The sequence below is a fragment of the Coregonus lavaretus genome (genome assembly GCF_964263955.1).
Source record: "Coregonus lavaretus genome assembly, chromosome: 23".
NCBI classification, from domain to species: Eukaryota; Metazoa; Chordata; class Actinopteri; order Salmoniformes; family Salmonidae; genus Coregonus; species Coregonus lavaretus.
In genome coordinates this window covers 15,792,096-15,810,014 of record NC_140010.1, presented here as the reverse complement: position 1 = coordinate 15,810,014, position 17,919 = coordinate 15,792,096, and the positions used below count along the sequence as shown (strand labels likewise).

The window sequence follows — 17,919 nt, the reverse complement described above, 5'->3', positions numbered from 1 at the left end:
GGTGTATTTATTAGTCGGATCCTGTTGCCAAACGTTTTGCACCGGAATTCGACTAAGGAATACACCCCATATGATGCTACACTCCAATACAGTTTTATTTCTGCTGACTGATTGATTTATCCGATCCCAGATTCTTATGTAGACTTACATTATGGCTCGCTCTGTCCACAAATCCTCTCGGTCCACTTATGGATCACTCAAACACAGACAGAACACATCAATGGGTTTAAATGTAATTGTTTATAAGGCATTTCATACAAAAGCAGAGCATGAGTGTACATTAAAAAAATACAACATTAATCCTCTATCTGCGCCTCCACCTCCCCAGGCCATTCACTATAGGCTGTAGCTCATTTGGTAGAGCATGGCGCTTGCAACGCCAGGGTTGTGGGTTCGATTCACACGGGGGGCCAGTATGAAAAATGTATGCACTCACTAACTAAGTCGCTCTGGCTAAGAGCGTCTGCTAAATGACTAAATAGGCCAATCTACCACAAAGTCCAAGCTACACCACATCACTCTCCGGTCAGTGCAGACACCTCCTGAAGATGCTGTCTCACCACCTCATCCAACACTTTGCTGACACCCTTACAGGCCGTCATGGCCGCCTCCATCAGTGTCTCTAGGTGGTCCTGGTGGAGTCGGGCGTCCATCTGTAGCAGGGCGATGTGCCCACCACGGGGAAGCAATGCCAAGGCCAGTGATGTGCCCCCTCCACTCTCTTCAGCATGGCACAGGTCTGCCAACGGCGTCTCGTCCACAAAGCCTGCAGTGCAGGCGCACACATAGTCACGCATGGGGATACCCGCGTCGATCACTGCCAGAGTGGCGGCGTTCACACACGCACTGTAGTTCCCACCGTCTGACTGCAAGATCTGACAGGGAAGAGAGAGTGTGAAGTGTTTCAATTCAAGTCAGGTTGACTTATCAAGCCCCATGTCTAAGTGTTCAATTTGATGAAGAAACCTCTACACTATTCATTAGTTGGATTCTGTTGCAAAAGTGAGTGTTTCTATTGGACTCATTTAGGTTGGTCCCTTCCCATTTTGTTCAGTTTGCTTCTGTTTGGTTCCTAGAGTCAACGATAAATAGTTTCCGTTGCAAAACATTATGCAACAGAAGAAAAACTCTGAACAACTAATGAATACACCCCTGAGAACATGAAACTAACAGAGTAAAACTTAACATTAGTTCCAAATCCCAAAGACTGGATATACAACCACTTTCATTCACCATTTTATTAATAGTGCAGATTCCACCACAACCAATTTCATAATTCATTCAGATCTGAAATATTGTGGTACCTTGACATAAATGTCTATTTGAGAGCGTGGGTACAGATTAGTCAACACTGCTGCCTCAAAAGTCTGCTTGAGGTGAAGGCTCATCTCTGTGGACTTGCGGTCCCCGTGGGGTCTCCTCTTCCTCTCCGCTGTGCTGAAGGTGGCCATACTGTACTGGCAGTTGATGACAGCGCGGTCATGGAGGGTCTTGCTGCGGGACCCTCGCACCTGGAGAACAGAGAAGATTTGATTTGACAATGCACACAGGTGAGTGAGGCCTGCAACCTCACTGGTTCTTCAAGTCCTGATACAACTGTTCCTTCTCAATCGCTGCATTGGTGGCAGCAGTAAGATAGCCCCAAGTTCTCCATAAGTGGAAGAGTGTAGTCTCCCTGTATGTGAGTATACTACCATGTCTGCCAAGAGGTCTGGACCCTAGGCAGAGGTGGAAGTGTGCAGACTGGCTAGTTTAGCTCTAGACTAGAACAAGGAGGCTGAACACATTTGTAGCTATGTAGCTAGTTAGGAACAATATTATATTTAGGATAAATAAACTGAGCTCAAATGCTAGCCGAGCTAAAGTAATTTCCATAGTTAATACATCTCAGTTCTATGCAAACTAGCGTGTCAATAAAATTGTATTTTATTTGTTATCTATCTAGTTAACATGCTAGCTTAGCAAGAAACTTACTTCATGAGGGCCATACACAACTGCCAGCGCTTTGGTATTTCCCTGTTCTATGTATGCAGACCCGTCAGCTTGGGCAAATACACCCATACGAGCTTGTACTTTGCGCAGCTCAGTAGCTTTTCTTCCATCAAGACGATATCCTTGGTCGGACAATAATTCCAGGCCTGCCATCTTTGAACGTTTGAACTGGCATAAGAAAATTAGGCACGTGTGTTATAGACGACATTACCCACACGCCCACGAGTAGATACGGTGGCTTTAGGCATTCAAAACAAAACCAAAGACGATTTGGCGTCCTCGCCAAGAGATTTGGGGTATATTCATTGCGCCGATTCTGTTGCAAAACGTTTTCCAACGTTTAATCCAAACGGGAAACGTTTTGCAACGAAAACGAGAGTTTCTATTGGACAAATTCGGGTAGGTCGCTCCCCGTTTCGTTCATTTTGCTCTGTTTGCTTCAGTTTGACTCTTAAACAGTTTACCCTGGGTATAATTTGGTTTGGAACTAGTCACAGTGACTAGGGTTTGAGTCCCTGTCAGGGTACCCCCTAATTAACTACATTGGTGTCAGGAGTTGGATAGCACCACTGAAAGCATGTTTTAGGCATATTTCATTGTTGATAGAATGCGGTGTACTAAAGTTATCAGACCCACCATACATACAGTACTATCCTTACTACTTCAGCTTCTATTCAGCTTGAATTCTACATTTAACACATCTTCCATTACCATACAAATGCTTTTACAGGAAAGGTAAACATTTGTGAATTGTAAACAGTAAAACGAAGATTGACACAATTTCCTCTGAATTACTTTCTTCATTTATAGCCAAACTCTTTTTATTTAATTTTTTATATTTGGTTTAATTTTAATTTTATTTTTTGTCATTTAGCAGATGCTCTTATCCAGAGCGACCTACAGGAGCAATTAGGGTTAAGTGCCTTGCTCAAGGGCACACCGACAGATTTTTCACCTAGTTGGCTCAGGGATTAGAACCAGCGACCTTTCGGTTACTGGCACAACGCTCTTAACCACTAAACTACCTGCCGCCGCTCTTTGAAATGATTGCTATTGTTATGCGATTTAACTAAGTGGGCATATGCGCAAATGATCCAATACAGCTAGAATACTTCATATTTGGTAAATGTAGTAGTAATTAAAAAGTACATGAACATTTCAGTCATGATGTGTGATGTATCCAATGTAGCCTCTTGGATGTTGTCCTGATTTATAGTTTGACAAAAATAAAACCCACATATGAACACTCCTAGAGCAGTATGCTGTTATGGGCAAAAAAAACGTTCCAAACTTTGACACTTTTAAAAAATAAAATTTATTAGCATCTCTAATGTGTATAAATAAAAACATATGAAACAATGCATATACTGTACGTATAATGTAATGAGCTGAACAATGACTGGATTATGTGATACAAAGGAGCAGTCTTGTTTTTAGTAGTTTTTTTTGCCAGTGTACGTCTGTGAGAAAAAACATGTACCTTGAAATCAAGCATTTTAAACAATATGCATACCTATAAGTTGCAACTCTACATTCTGTCATAAGAATGAAACAAACAAGGAAAGGAGAGAGGTCAAGAACAGCAATAGGGGAAAAACATGGAAAACAAATTGTTTTGCGATCCCTTCTGAGAAGCTTGTAAAACGTCTTAGCATCAATATATTGTTATGAAGTGTGTACTGGGTCCACTAACAATGTTGAGGCAAAAGTCACAACACTATACACACTGAACTGATCAATTTAAAGAGTACACCATATTTCACTTACGCATTTGGAGCTCCACAGATTAATTTATAAAAGGGTCCTTTTTTATTAGCGGATCTTACATTTTAGGGACCAAAAAGCCTTCAATTTTAATCCATGGATTAAAATATGGTAAATTAAAAGGAGAGATTATAAATTCAACAAATTCTAGAATTTCTCTGGCACAAACAGAAACAACAATCACAGTTTTGTTAATTTCTGTTTGTAATTGGGTTCGCCATTCTCTGCAATGACTTCCCTGTTACAGGGCCAGAATACCAATGACCCAGAGAATGGGCACTTTGTGGGGGTGTTGGAATTGGCTCTCTAAGGCAAAAGGCAAAGAAAGGAAGGGACCTCTCTTCCTCGGTCACCCAATGAGTTGTATTTTGGTCATGCTCTTAACACTCAAGGGTGTTTAAAATGTCTTAGAGTGACAAACATTATACACAAAGGACAAATAATATTTCTGAAAGATGGCCAAAACATTGTCCTATTTTTTTCTTGAAAACCATCTCAGACTTGTAACAGACTAAGAATATAAACGTTTGACAACTAGAGGCAATGCCCTACAAAACCACACAATCATGTGCGATATTGCCACAGGCAAATCGGTTTGAAGTTACACTGCGTGGACTTATAATATTCAATTGGCCTTTGTCTCATATAATAAATCTGGTTTCTGGTTTTCCTCCTAAATCAAAAACTATCACAGCTGTAAAGGGGAGCACAACATCCATGACAACAACAACTGCTACAAAGTTCAAAAACAGAGTGGGTAGAGGGGTTTAAAAAAGAAAGGTGACGTGTCTGCTTTAATATGCAAGTGTGTGTGACAGTGAAGGTGTTATCATCGGCACCCAAGGATCATGGCGACCTCATTCAGCCTTGTGGAATGAAGGAACTACGTAGTAATAGTTGAACAATGGTCTCTGCTCCAACCCAAAGTCTTTAGAAGAGTGCAAAGATCCCCTTATTTTTCATGTGTGTTTTAGCCCTGATATATCCACGTTCGCACAAGCTAAAACTCGGAAAACTCCTTTGCGCATTTTTCCGTTACGGAGACGCGGATCTCCTCCTCCTCGTAGTCGTCGAAGTTGCTCGTGTCTCCAGCGCCTCGACACTTTGGTATGAACGGGGCTTCCACCTGAAAACACAGAGAGCAGCACAACCAGGAGCAGAGTGAGGGAGTTTGCCTTAGAGGAAACAAAGCCAGTTCTTCTAGAGATGCCTAGGTAAGGCCTCCTTTCAGCAAACTACTTTATGAAGTTATTCTAGTGAGTCAAATAGAAAACATTATTATGACTCCATAAAGACTATTGTTGCAAGATCACAATGCTCTAGGGTTGGGCAATGTCTGTAATGACATCATCCCATCGTCCTGTCCAAACATCGTTGATATACGATAGTATCGTCAAATGTTTTTCTTCAGAGGGGTCAATTGGCGGAAAGAACGCAATATAAAGGACACATACCATAACTGTGATTTGGTGCATAATGTCATTATTTTCATTTAAATTGTTACAAAAGCCACAAACAATCTAATTAAATCATTGTTCAAAACAAGTGTTAGGCCTAGTTATTTTTTTAATCTAGTCTAGGCTGCAGAATGAGTATCAAATCGGTAGGGCTTGTTTCTCTTGTCCATAAAAATACTCGGATATCAGTTATATTAGCCTACATTAAAAAAAATGAATATTAAAGCCACATCAAGTGTAGGCTATTGTTATTTCATCTTGATCATCTGAGTAAGTGCATTTGCGACATTCTTTCTCCATAAGGTATGTACTCACTAACTGTAAGTCGCGCTGGATAAGAGCATCTGCTAAATTACTAAAATTTAAAATGATAAGGCTACTTTCCGACAGTTTGACTGTGAAGGGATTTCCCTTAGTAACTATAGTATAGCCTGCCTTAAGCTAAATCAGAAAAAAACGATGGCTGACTTGGTGGGGGGAAAAAAAGCACATCTTCGCCTGTTTGGCAGTTGTTCGGTTTCAGGCCAAATAATAAAGGTGAGCCAGCAGACCGAAGCCACTTGCAGAATATGCAAAAAGTTTATCAGGCCAAAGGATGGACAGACTACAAACCTCTGTCAACATTTACAAGTCCATCATCCTGCTGAGTTCGCTACTCTGGGGCAGAAAAGGTGAACATGCAATCGTAAAAATGGCCCAATCCTACAATGCTCAAGAAAGTGCTACTGGATATCAATAAAATAGTGTGTTTCATAAAAGTTAGGTGTTATAAAGAGCAATTTAACTTTGCATTGATTGTCCTCATCTTCCAACATAGCCTTGACGTACCTTCCTCTCGTAGATGGCGATCCAGTCCGTTGTGGCGAACCACTTGTGTCCCTTGATGTCGTTGACGCCGTTCTTCAGGTTGCCGTAGCGTTTGGTCAGGTCCACCTGCAGCAGGTTCCTCAGCAGGTCCTTCAGGTCAGAGCTGAAGTGGGATGGGAAGCGGACCTACAGGGGGACACATGTTAAGGTTTGTCTAAATGGTGATGTATTGACAAATGTACATTTGCTCCTCGTTAGCCCTCTAAAGCAAGTGATTGATTTAAGACGGAAGAGGCTTTCACAACAAACATAAGCCAAAAGCCAGACAAGCCTTCATTGGACAGTTAACTCATTTACATTACATTTTAGTCATTTAGCAGACGCTCTTATCCAGAGCGACTTACAGTTAGTGAATACATACTTATTTATTTTTTTATACTGGCCCCCCGTGGGAATCGAACCCACAACCCTGGCGTTGCAAACGCCATGCTCTATCAACTGAGCTACATCCCTGCCGGCCATTCCCTCCCCTACCCTGGACGACGCTGGGCCAATTGTGCGCCGCCCATGAGTCTCCCGGTCGCGGCCGGCTGCGACAGAGCCTGGATTCGAACCAGGATCTCTAGTGGCACAGTTAGCACTGCGATGCAGTGCCTTAGACCACTGCGCCACTCAGGCTCCCACTGAGTTCAGCTTACTTAATGAGAACAAGACAGGTGTTCAAAATGTGTTAAACTGCAGGTGAAATGGGTTGGCCAGGTTGTAAAATGGACTTGTCCTTACCTTTCCAGACACAATCTTCTCATAGATCTGAATGGGCTGGTCAGCAAAGAAGGGAGGGTATCCAGCAGCCATCTCATATATAAGGACCCCCAGGGCCCACCAGTCCACTGCTTTGTTGTAACCCTACACAAAGCACAATGACAATGTAGTTCATAGTCACATATCTAATCCAGGGCAACAAATTATGTTCCATGTCTTCAAATGGAGTAATTTCATGTACTGTGTGTGTGTTTTTGTGTGTGTGTGAGGACTCCCACCTTGCTGAGGATGATCTCGGGTGCCAGGTACTCTGGAGTTCCACACAACGTCCAGGTTCTGCCTTTTACCCTCTTTGCGAATCCAAAGTCGGTCACCTGACCATCAAGAACATGTACAGTCAGTAAAGCAACATAGCAGAGAAAATATAACCCAACACTACAGTACAGTCCACAGGGAGTGATGTGTCACGCACAGTGCTCGAGTTGGGTCTGTGCTCACCGGTATACAGTACTGGCACCTCAAATGTTCTACTGCTCGAATACCAGCATCTCTTATGAAATAGTGGCTCTAAAATTTGAACAGTGGTGCTGTAAAATAAAAATGATCCACTTCAAGCACCGGTCCCACATACCTGGATGTAGCCGTGGTGATCGATTAGAAGGTTCTCAGGCTTCAGATCTCTGTAGATAAGGTCAAGTGAATGGAGGTACTCAAACGTCAGTACTATCTGGGCTGCATAAAACCGTGCGTGTGGTTCACTGTGATGGAAGAAAAGACAGAAGAACCCGTTTAACTGATGATATAATGGCAGAAAATGAAGAGTTTTAATTAACTACCAACTACATAAGCACTGAAATAAACAAAGTATAGGTTACAAAATTATCCAAAATATAAATTTTCAATCAACAATCATCTATAAACAATCTGGAATCAACCTTGTTTTGTATTGAGGCACAGAAAGTTCAGCAGACAGACACTCACCTGAACCTTCCGATTCGTCTTAGATGTGAGAACATCTCTCCTCCTGGAACGTACTCCATCACCATGTACAAATTGGAGTTGTCCTGTGGAGGGACACAAACAGATGTAAACAAATCCATACAGATACTGAGATGATAATAACTGAATAGCCTAATAAAGAGGCCAGATCTCAATGGCCAGATTGAAAAACACTATAAGCCTTTTTTTGTGTGAACTGTACCTTGAAGGCATAGTCAAGTCTGACGAGGAAGGGAAAAGACACAGCCTGCAATATTCTCTTCTCGTTTAGCGTGTGTTCTATTTGCTTGAGTTTCACCACCTAATAGACAAAGAAGTGATCATCAGACAACTGTCTTGACCGACAAATTACATTTTTGTTTACTGTTAGTGATGGCATGACAAAACAGTACAGAGGTTGGGGGAGGGGGGCAGCTTTTAAAATGTCAGTAATTAAAAGAGAAATGATATAATAATAATCCAGACACTCACAGGTCAGATCATATGTGTGCTAGTGATGGGAGGAGCCAGGCAGACATTACACTACACAATGATACAGTACTTATGTTATGCTACCATATAACATCTACAGTGTTTTATATCATTGTTGCCCCCTTTTATTTTTATTTTAAAGGGAGTGGAATTGCACGCTATCTTTTAGTATATTTTGAATGCTTCATTTAGACAGGTGAAAACTGATGGGATGGGAGTATGGAGAGAGACCACAGGAGGTTGGTGGTACCTTAATTGGGGAGGACGGGCGTGTGATAATGGCTAGAGCGGAATAGTATCAGATACATCAAACACATGGTTTGATGCCATTCTATTCGCTCCGTTCCAGCCATTATTATGAGCTGTCCTCCCCTCTGCAGCCTCCACTGAGGGAGACATAGGTGGAAGGGGGGAGACAGAGATTGAACCCTGGTTTTCATTAGGGATGCATACATGTGCTTGCTGCCGGGAATGTTACCCACTCGACCACGGCTTTGCACTTGTTGCCCCCTTTTATCCCCTAAAATAGCATCTCTTCATCCTCTTCCCGTAGCAAGGTGATAAATTGCCAAGTCTGCGCAAATATACATGAGTTACCCATCCTGCAATATGTTACAAAAGGCCAGCTATTTTCCACTGGGCACCCACCTTTTGTTTGTCCAGTATTTTCATGGCGAAGAACTGCTCTGTTCCTTTATGTTTGACCAGCATGACTCTTCCGAATGAGCCTGTACCCAGGGTCTTTAGCCTGTCAAAGTCATCTAGGCCCGTCGTGCTCTGGAATGGGTAACACAAATCATAGGAAGTGGTTTAGGCCTACCTAATGGATAGACCACAGCAGCAGTCCAAGGCTTTTACTCAGTTCAACTTAGATATTCTTCACATCCACTCTCAAAACACATTGGTGAAGGACCTTGGACCTTCTCCCCCAATACGGTTGAGAAGGCCAAGAGATAGAATGTGAGGAATAGCAGAAAAAGTAAATGAGAAAGAGTCCCCAAACCCTGGATTTGTAGCTCCAGGCAAGGCCTCTGAGCACTGAAAACATCTCACCTGTGGTGGACATTCCCATTTCCGTAAGAAGTCTTCTTTGGCTTTGGCTAGAAACTCTTTCACTGTATGGAAGAAAGGTAGAAACACAGGCACAATTAGCCCACCGGAAGGAATTGTCGGTCAATGCATAATGATTGATTCCTATTTAATGACTTTGGATTGCATGGAGCGGGCAACAAAGTACAAAGGAAATCTTAATGGAACCTTATGTGGGAATTCTAGAACAGTGCTGGGGATCAATAGTGACAAAATCAGTATGAAGTGGGACTTAATGGCGACAAAGACAGGTAAGGTCTAACTAACCAAATGCCCATCTGCATTGAACATCCACAAAATACATGTACGGAGTAAAGGGAAACGCAACAACAAAACAGTTCTGTTTCTAATGATACAAAAAACACACACACACCAACCAAGACAGGCAGTCTAAGTAAGAAGTGATGCCAAGAGCACTATGTCATGTTTCTCTTTTTTAAATGGAGAGGGGGATGTAAGAATTCACTAAGACAGGAGGAGAGACTGGTCTCTCATGAAGCATGAAGAGCTCTTGAGCATCACTTTCTTTCTGCACTGACTGTGCATTAGGGCCTAATACTGTTCAGGGAAAGGCTTTGACACTCGCAGCATTGTTTTTGACGAGCAAGGACAAACCAACATACATGGAAAAACATAGCAGATATCCAGAATGACAGAATGCAGATGACAAAAACATACAGGTTTAGGTAATGGTTTTGGCAGAACATAGATCGAAGCATATAGTGAACCTCTACTACAAGCCAAGATTGGGTTCATTTACAATAGAATCAATGCATGCAAGGTTCAGAACTTCGGACTTCTGTCATTTTGGGCATCTAGTGGAAGAATGGGCATACCAAAAGTCTCTATAGATCACCCAAGGATTTGCAGGAACAATCACCCACATGGATGGGATGATGTGGAAGAAAGACAGAGAGAGATAGATTTATGTACTAACAAGTATATCAGATCAACAAACATGGACCATATGCAGTGAAGAACAACAGAAGTTGACAGCGAAGGAAAGAGACAGTAAGAGAGAGAGTTGTCATTTTTATCCTGTGATTTAGTTTGACACAGAAAAACACAAGACTGTAATAAGAAAGGTTATTAAACGGACTCCTGTGGGTATGAAAAAGTCACAACATACATGACAAAATTACGTGACTAGGATCGTATGGAAAATTCTGTACAAATACAAAGATCTACTGTAGTACACAGAATGCTTCAATCAATGTGAAGTTATTTTTATATAGGCTACTCTGTGTGTTGAACCCCTAAATATCCCACATTACCCTGGCCTGACAAGTAGACTATACTGTATGGCCTGAACAATACCAGTATCACAATATTTTTTCCATGGCAAAAATGAAAACCCAAAGCAGACCAAACTCTTTGGTACTTAAAAAACCTGCTGTATGTAAAAGATTGTGTGCTACAGCTTGGAAAATAAACACAGTGGGGAGAACAAGTATTTGATAACCTGCAAAATCGGCAGTGTTTCCTACTTACAAAGCATGTAGAGGTCTGTAATTTTTATCATAGGTACACTTCAACTGTGAGAGACGGAATCTAAAACAAAAATCCAGAAAATCACATTGTATGATTTTTAAGTAATTAATTTGCATTTTATTGCAAGACATAAGTATTTGATCACCTACCAACCAGTAAGAATTTCGGTTCTCACAGACCTGTTAGTTTTTCTTTAAGAAGCCCTCCTGTTCTCCACTCATTACCTGTATTAACTGCACCTGTTTGAACTCGTTACCTGTATAAAAGACACCTGTCCACACACTCAAAACAGACTCCAACCTCTCCACAATGGCCAAGACCAGAGAGCTGTGTAAGGACAATAGGCATAAAATTGTAGACCTGCACAAGGCTGGGATGGGCTATAGGACAATAGGCAAGCAGCTTGGTGAGAAGACAACAACTTTTGGCGCAATTATTAGAAAATGGAAGAAGTTCAAGATGATGGTCAATCACCCTCGGTCTGGGGCTCCATGCAAGATCTCACCTCGTGGGGCATCAATGATCATGAGGAAGGTGAGGGATCAGCCCAGAACTACACGGCAGGACCTGGTCAATGACCTGAAGAGAGCTGGGACCACAGTCTCAAAGAAAACCATTAGTAACACACTACGCCGTCATGGATTAAAATCCTGCAGCGCACGCAAGGTCCACCTGCTCAAGCCAGCGCATGCCCAGGCCCGTCTGAAGTTTGCCAATGACCATCTGGATGATCCAGAGGAGGAATGGGAGAAGGTCATGTGGTCTGATGAGACAAAAATAGAGCTTTTTGGTCTAAACTCCACTCGCCGTGTTTGGAGGAAGAAGAAGGATGAGTACAACCCCAAGAACACCGTCCCAACCGTGAAGCATGGAGGTGGAAACATCATTCTTTGGGGATGCTTTTCTGCAAAGGGGACAGGACGAGTGCACCGTATTGAGGGGAGGATGGATGGGGCCATGTATCGCGAGATCTTGGCCAACAACCTCCTTCCCTCAGTAAGAGCATTGAAGATGGGTCGAAGCTGGGTCTTCCAGCATGACAACGACCCGAAACACACAGCCAGGGCAACTAAGGAGTGGCTCTGTAAGAAGCATCTCAAGGTCCTGGAGTGGCCTAGCCAGTCTCCAGACCTGAACCCAATAGAAAATCTTTGGAGGGAGCTGTAAGTCTGTATTGCCCAGCGACAGCCCCGAAACCTGAAGGATCTGGAGAAGGTCTGTATGGAGGAGTGGGCCAAAATCCCTGCTGCAGTGTGTGCAAACCTGGTCAAGATCTACAGGAAACGTATGATCTCTGTAATTGCAAACAAAGGTTTCTGTACCAAATATTAAGTTCTGCTTTTCTGATGTATCAAATACTTATGTCATGCAATAAAATGCAAATTAATTACTTAAAAATCATACAATGTGATTTTCTAGATTTTTGTTTTAGATTCCATCTCTCACAGTTGAAGTGTACCTATGATAAAAAATTACAGACCTCTACATGCTTTGTAAGTAGGAAAACCTGCAAAATCAGCAGTGTATCAAATACTTGTTCTCCCCACTGTCCATGTGATTCTGGATGACAACATAAGTATGTTAATTTCCAACATTAGGGCTGTTTCCCTATAGAAGTACATCCACTTCATGTTTTGTTTCCTTGCCACGATGCTACGGAGTATCGCGATACTGGTATCATCCCTGCCCTACTGTATTGTATGACATTCAAGAAGACAATATACGACCACGTAGCTAATGTAAATGTTTACATTTTTGACAAGGCACCAGAGCTGGTTATGGTTTACTGTACAGAATGTGAATCCAACCTAGGCTAATGTAACGGTTATGTTTCCACTTACCACTGCAGAAATGTGTATTTAATGTTTATGTATTCTAACCGGTTGGTTCAAGTCAGATGTCAATAAGGTGTAATGTCATTGGCTAGGCTTGCAGATAGGGGGAGATCGCGAACGTAAATTCTTCCCAGTCTGATAATTCATGCAAGAGGTAGGTCACGTTGTGAAATAATGTATTCTATTTACGAATTTACAATTTGTACGGGTTCACTATGTACATTTCCTGATGTATATATACACACACACACACGTGTACAGTACCCGTTAGATATTGGGGGCTTCCAGTGATGTGCTTTTGTATGCATGTTATTGCTGTACAAGTGATTTAGCTAGCATGTTATAAAATGTAATGGTCGCATTAGCTCCCAGCTAATACACAGTTGTTTCCATGCTAAAATCTGCAGCCATCAACATCATCAAGCTATGCACATCTGATGTGCTGTCCTTTGTCTATTGTCACAGGAATAAACAACAATCAACTGGGATCGTTGTCTAGAAATTATTTATTTATTTATTACACAACACAAGAGTTAAGAAGTACGATAAAATCTGTATTTATTTATTTTTACCCCTTTTTCTCCCCAATTTCGTGATATCCAAATTGGTAGTTACAGTCTTGTCCCATCGCTTCAACTCCCGTACGGACTCAGGAGAGGCGAAGGTCGAGAGCCTCTTGACACACTGCTCGCTTAACCCGGAAACCAGCTGCACCAACGTGTCGGAGGAAACTGGCGACCGAAGTCAGCGTGCATGTGCCAGGCCCGCCACAAGGAGTCGCTAGAGCGTGAAGGGACAAAGATATCCCAGCCGGCCAAACCCTCCCCTAACCCGGACGGCGCTGGGCCAATTGTGCGCCGCCTCATGGGTCTCCCGGTCGCGGCGACACAGCCTGGGATCGAAACCGGGTCTGTAGTGACTCCTCAAGCACTGCGATGCAGTGCCTTAGACCGCTGCGCCACTCGGGAGGCCCGCGATCACATCTGTTACACCAAGTCCAGTATTGTATAGTAGAACGTACACCTGAGTACAGTAGTACAGAACAGTTTTTATAGATGAGCACCACTAAGCTAATATTTCAAGAACATGGTTGGCTAATGTAATGATTTTCCATTGAAAATGTGAGGCTAACATATTTAAAAATATGGAAGGCTGTGACATGGAACAGTGAAAACAAGCCTCAGAATTCAGTATCAGAATTAGCCTATTCAGCATGCACCTGCCAAACTGGGAGTGTTTTGACATCTCCCAAGAGCCAAGACAATGAGTCAAAGGTGCTGAGGTGGTTAGCAGGCTAGCGCAACACACACATTGGCTATTATCAGGAACCAGGTTGCTGGCTCTGTGAACAGCAACAGGCCAGACAAATCTGTAGCAGCAGCAGCAGCTCAGGGAACTGTATCAGCTTAGACAGGTTTAACACTAGAAGCTTGGGAGACTGGGGCTCATGTCATGTCAACACTAGCAGGAAAACAGACAGCACAGTGCAGGCTTTGGTTGCACTGATCAGATCAAAGAACATTGCTTGATTCCTGAAACTGGGAAGATACCAGAGGCTGGCCAGGTTCATGTGCCTCTGCCTGGTCTCTTCCAACAGTTCAATAAATCTCATATGAGCAGATTAACAGCATCATAAAGTGACAAAGCTTTTAAACAACCCAGATGCATTAAAGTGCTACCTATTATAAATATGTTTCATGTTAAAATATGACCATACATTTTAGTCTACAAAAAGTGAAGTGGATGGAAGTCAGTCACATTTCCTGGACTCACTTGCGTGAGATTACTTTGCTGCATGCAATCCACACAAATGTAGATCTGTACACAAACCAATGTCTCCATATTCCTGACTGTATAGGCCTTCATGGGGAAACATTTAAGTTTTATCACAGTATGCTGTGCATTGATTAACAGCATACGTACGTCATAAGCGTACCATTACCAATTAATACAACCCCAGGGCTAGTTGCGTCAAAGCTTGTAATACCCCTTATCCTCTGACGAAGGTCTGATGACAAGCCCTTCCAGTCAATGACAAACTGTGCTGTGTATGTGTGTATCTGTGTCTGTGTGGACCTTCACATCACTAAGATTAAACAAAGACAAAAAATACTTGTGAGATAAATCACTTGGGGAGGTTGTATTACGGGCCTGGTTTTATGAATGGGAAGAGGGCATTTGTCATTTCTTCACCATATTTGGTCACTGTTTAGCTGTGCGCAAGGGGGTAGAGGGAAAGCTGTATATATGTAGCACCTCAAGACTGAGATGTGGAGGTAGAGGCAGAGCCTGATCACTGAAAACAACTACTTATCCTCAAACTACTTATCCTTAGTGTGGTTAATCTAACATGTAATAAATAAATAAAAAGTATACCGTTTATATTTGCAGCATTGGAGTGCAGTGAACTTCTGGTTGCTAATAAATCATCTCTTTACTTTAGCTAGTAAGATTACAAATTAGCTAAAACAGCTCTCTGGAACCTACAAATGCAATAGCAAAACAACAGGCCTTCATAACTACTCAATAAGAACGTGAGACCGCCATCCGTCAAATGGTCAAGACTTTAGCTGACTGGCTATAAAGCTAACGTTACTGCTACAGTAGCTGGCATTAAACATTACTCTGGCTTGGTGATGTCTCACGGGCCTGGTGGTGGCTAACGTTAGCTAACGCTGACATGAAACTAGCTCTCATTGACCTTACCTAGGTAGCTCCTGACAGCAGAATGGCATTCAATACAACTCGATAGCTAGCTATCTACCTAGCTAGCAACCTATTCTGTCTAGATACCAATATAGAGGCTATGGTTAGGCCTTTTCCCAGCTAATCCCCCGGTATCGTTAGGTAGCTACAATCTTATCTTGCATGATAATTGCGTTTTGGTTGCCCGGTAATAACTATATAGCTAGTTAGCAACATTGTTGTTACATAGTTCACATTACCCATGTCTAGATAACGTTAGCGAACTAGTTCGTTGGTTGCTAACTAACAGTAGCCATCCAAGTGAGTCCCTGCCCCGAAAAAGGTTGCCACTGACAACATAATAGAGAACGGGCTAAAAACGTCCCACACTAGCTAACTTACTAACTAGCTATAATGTTAGCAGCTAGATAGGCATCTGGATCAGGTTGTAACAATTTAGCCACATAGTTACTAAACCATCTTTGATTTAGCTACACATTCATTTGTCGCTAGCTAGCTACCTAGGATTAATTCACAAACTAATTACTATACCCTGCATCGCAAAATGTGTAGGGGAGGGTGTAATTAATGTAAATGTGCACAACATCAGGGATAAGTGAGCTTGTGCACACTCCCGATTGTCAAAAAACTGTTCTCCATAAAATATTGCAAATGTCAACATTACATTAGCAAATGTTAGCATGCTAACGTTAGCAGTATTGATAATGCTCAGCGACCATCCCAACTCACCGCTCTCAAGCTCGTTGCCTTTCTTGGCAGTAGCAGTGTTCCCCATCGTATTGGAAGACACGGTGATCGCTCAAAATGCGGGAGATCGTGGTAACGTTAGCTAGCTACACTGTTGAGTGGTGGTCCCCTCGTATTCGTCGTAGCTAGCTACAATCGTTATTTTGGATCTATATAGCTAGAGATAATGTTACAGCCCAAATCCCTGTACACAACCCCCCTTTAGATATTACCCTTCCTAGCTCTTCTCTATCTCGCTGACATGCAGCTAGCGGTCACTGCTCTCACTTCTCCCCCAAAGCATTCGTTGTTGATGGCTTGGTCAAAGACGTTCTGTGTGAAGAGATATCGCACTCAATCTTCTTCTTCTTCTTCTTCTTCTTCTTCGATGAGGTTTAACGGCGGTTGGCATCCAATTTGTTGCATTACCGCAACCTACCAGACTGGAATACAACTCCCTTATATTTTGCTTGAAAAATAAAAATAAAAAATACTCTACCATCTAACACTACACTCACAAATTCAAAAATATTATTAATAATTAACACCACCCTACTCCACTATTTAAATATATTCATTCCTACCTCTTGCCCTCAACCTGAAATGATGGGACATCACCACTTAACACTCTCTGCAACTCTTCCGATGTCAAGTCTCGCCCACCCAAATACCTCTCTGCAGCTGCCACCACAACCTCAATTTTCTTCGACTTACGCTGCATCCCTGCAGTACAATTAATAACCATTGCTATAAATGCTAAAAATCCAATTTTACTGAAACATACACTACCGTCAAAAGTTTGGGGTCACTTAGAAATGTCCTTGTTTTTGAAAGAAAAGCAATTTTTTTGTCCATTAAAATAACATCAAATTGATCAGAAATACAGTGTAGACATTGTTAATGTTGTAAATGGCTATTGTAGCTGGAAACTGCTGATTTTTTATGGAATATCTACATAGGCGTACAGAGGCCCATTATCAGCAACCATCAGTCCTGTGTTCCAATGGCACGTTATGTTTGCTAATCCAAGTTTATCATTTTAAAAGGCTAATTGATCATTAGAAAACCCTTCTGCAATTATGTTAGCACAGCTGAAAACTGTTGTGCTGATTAAAGAAGCAATAAAACGGGCCTTTTTTTATTAATTTTTTATTTTATTTTACCTTTATTTAACTAGGCAAGTCAGTTAAGAACAAATTCTTATTTACAATGACGGCCTACACCGGCCAAACCTGGACGACGCTGGGCCAATTGTGCGCCGCCCTATAGGACTCCCAATCACGGCCGGTTGTGATACAGCCTGGAATCGAACCAGGGGGTCTGCCTTCTTGAGACTAGTTGAGTATCTGGAGCATCAGCAATTGTGGGTTCGATTAGGCTCAAAATGGGCAGAAACAAATAACTTTCTTCTGAAACCCGTCAGTCTATTCTTGTTCTGAGAAATTAAGGCTATTCCATGCGAGAAATTGCCAAGAAACTGAAGATCTCGTACAACGCTGTGTACTACTCCCTTCACAGAACAGCGCAAACTGGCTCTAACCAGAATAGAAAGAGGAGTGGGAGGCCCCGATGCACAACTGAGCAAGAGGACAAATACATTAGAGTGTCTAGTTTGAGAAACAGACTCCTCACAAGTCCTCAACTGGCAGCTTCATTAAATAGTACCCGCAAAACACCAGTCTCAACGTCAACAGTGAAGAGGCGACTCCGGGATGCTGACCTTCTAGGCAGAGTTGCAAAGAAAAAGCCATATCTCAGAAAAGTCTAAGATGGGCAGTCTGAGGTATGGCTTTTCCTTTGCAACTCTGCCTAGAAGGTCA

At 42.2% G+C, this 17,919-nt stretch overlaps 2 protein-coding genes across 2 annotated transcripts; both read right to left on the bottom strand.

The window, feature by feature from the left end:
• Nucleotides 1-221: 221 nt before the first annotated feature.
• Nucleotides 222-2,315, bottom strand: LOC311150668 (exosome complex component RRP41-like). The gene is made up of 3 exons (XM_084188169.1): nucleotides 1,975-2,315; nucleotides 1,305-1,511; nucleotides 222-875 (listed from the first exon to the last, which is right to left on the bottom strand). Exons 1-3 carry the CDS (start codon nucleotides 2,143-2,145, stop codon nucleotides 516-518), a joined length of 738 nt encoding a protein of 245 aa, XP_084044295.1. The 5' UTR covers nucleotides 2,146-2,315; the 3' UTR covers nucleotides 222-515.
• Nucleotides 2,316-3,287: 972 nt separating this feature from the next.
• LOC311098637 (cAMP-dependent protein kinase catalytic subunit beta) lies at nucleotides 3,288-16,438 on the bottom strand. The gene is made up of 10 exons (XM_084139168.1): nucleotides 16,103-16,438; nucleotides 9,306-9,367; nucleotides 8,901-9,029; nucleotides 7,984-8,082; nucleotides 7,764-7,846; nucleotides 7,414-7,540; nucleotides 7,061-7,156; nucleotides 6,804-6,926; nucleotides 6,042-6,206; nucleotides 3,288-4,882 (listed from the first exon to the last, which is right to left on the bottom strand). The coding sequence occupies exons 1-10, from the start codon at nucleotides 16,146-16,148 to the stop codon at nucleotides 4,757-4,759; spliced, it is 1,056 nt and encodes a 351-aa protein (XP_083995294.1). The 5' UTR covers nucleotides 16,149-16,438; the 3' UTR covers nucleotides 3,288-4,756.
• Nucleotides 16,439-17,919: the final 1,481 nt, after the last annotated feature.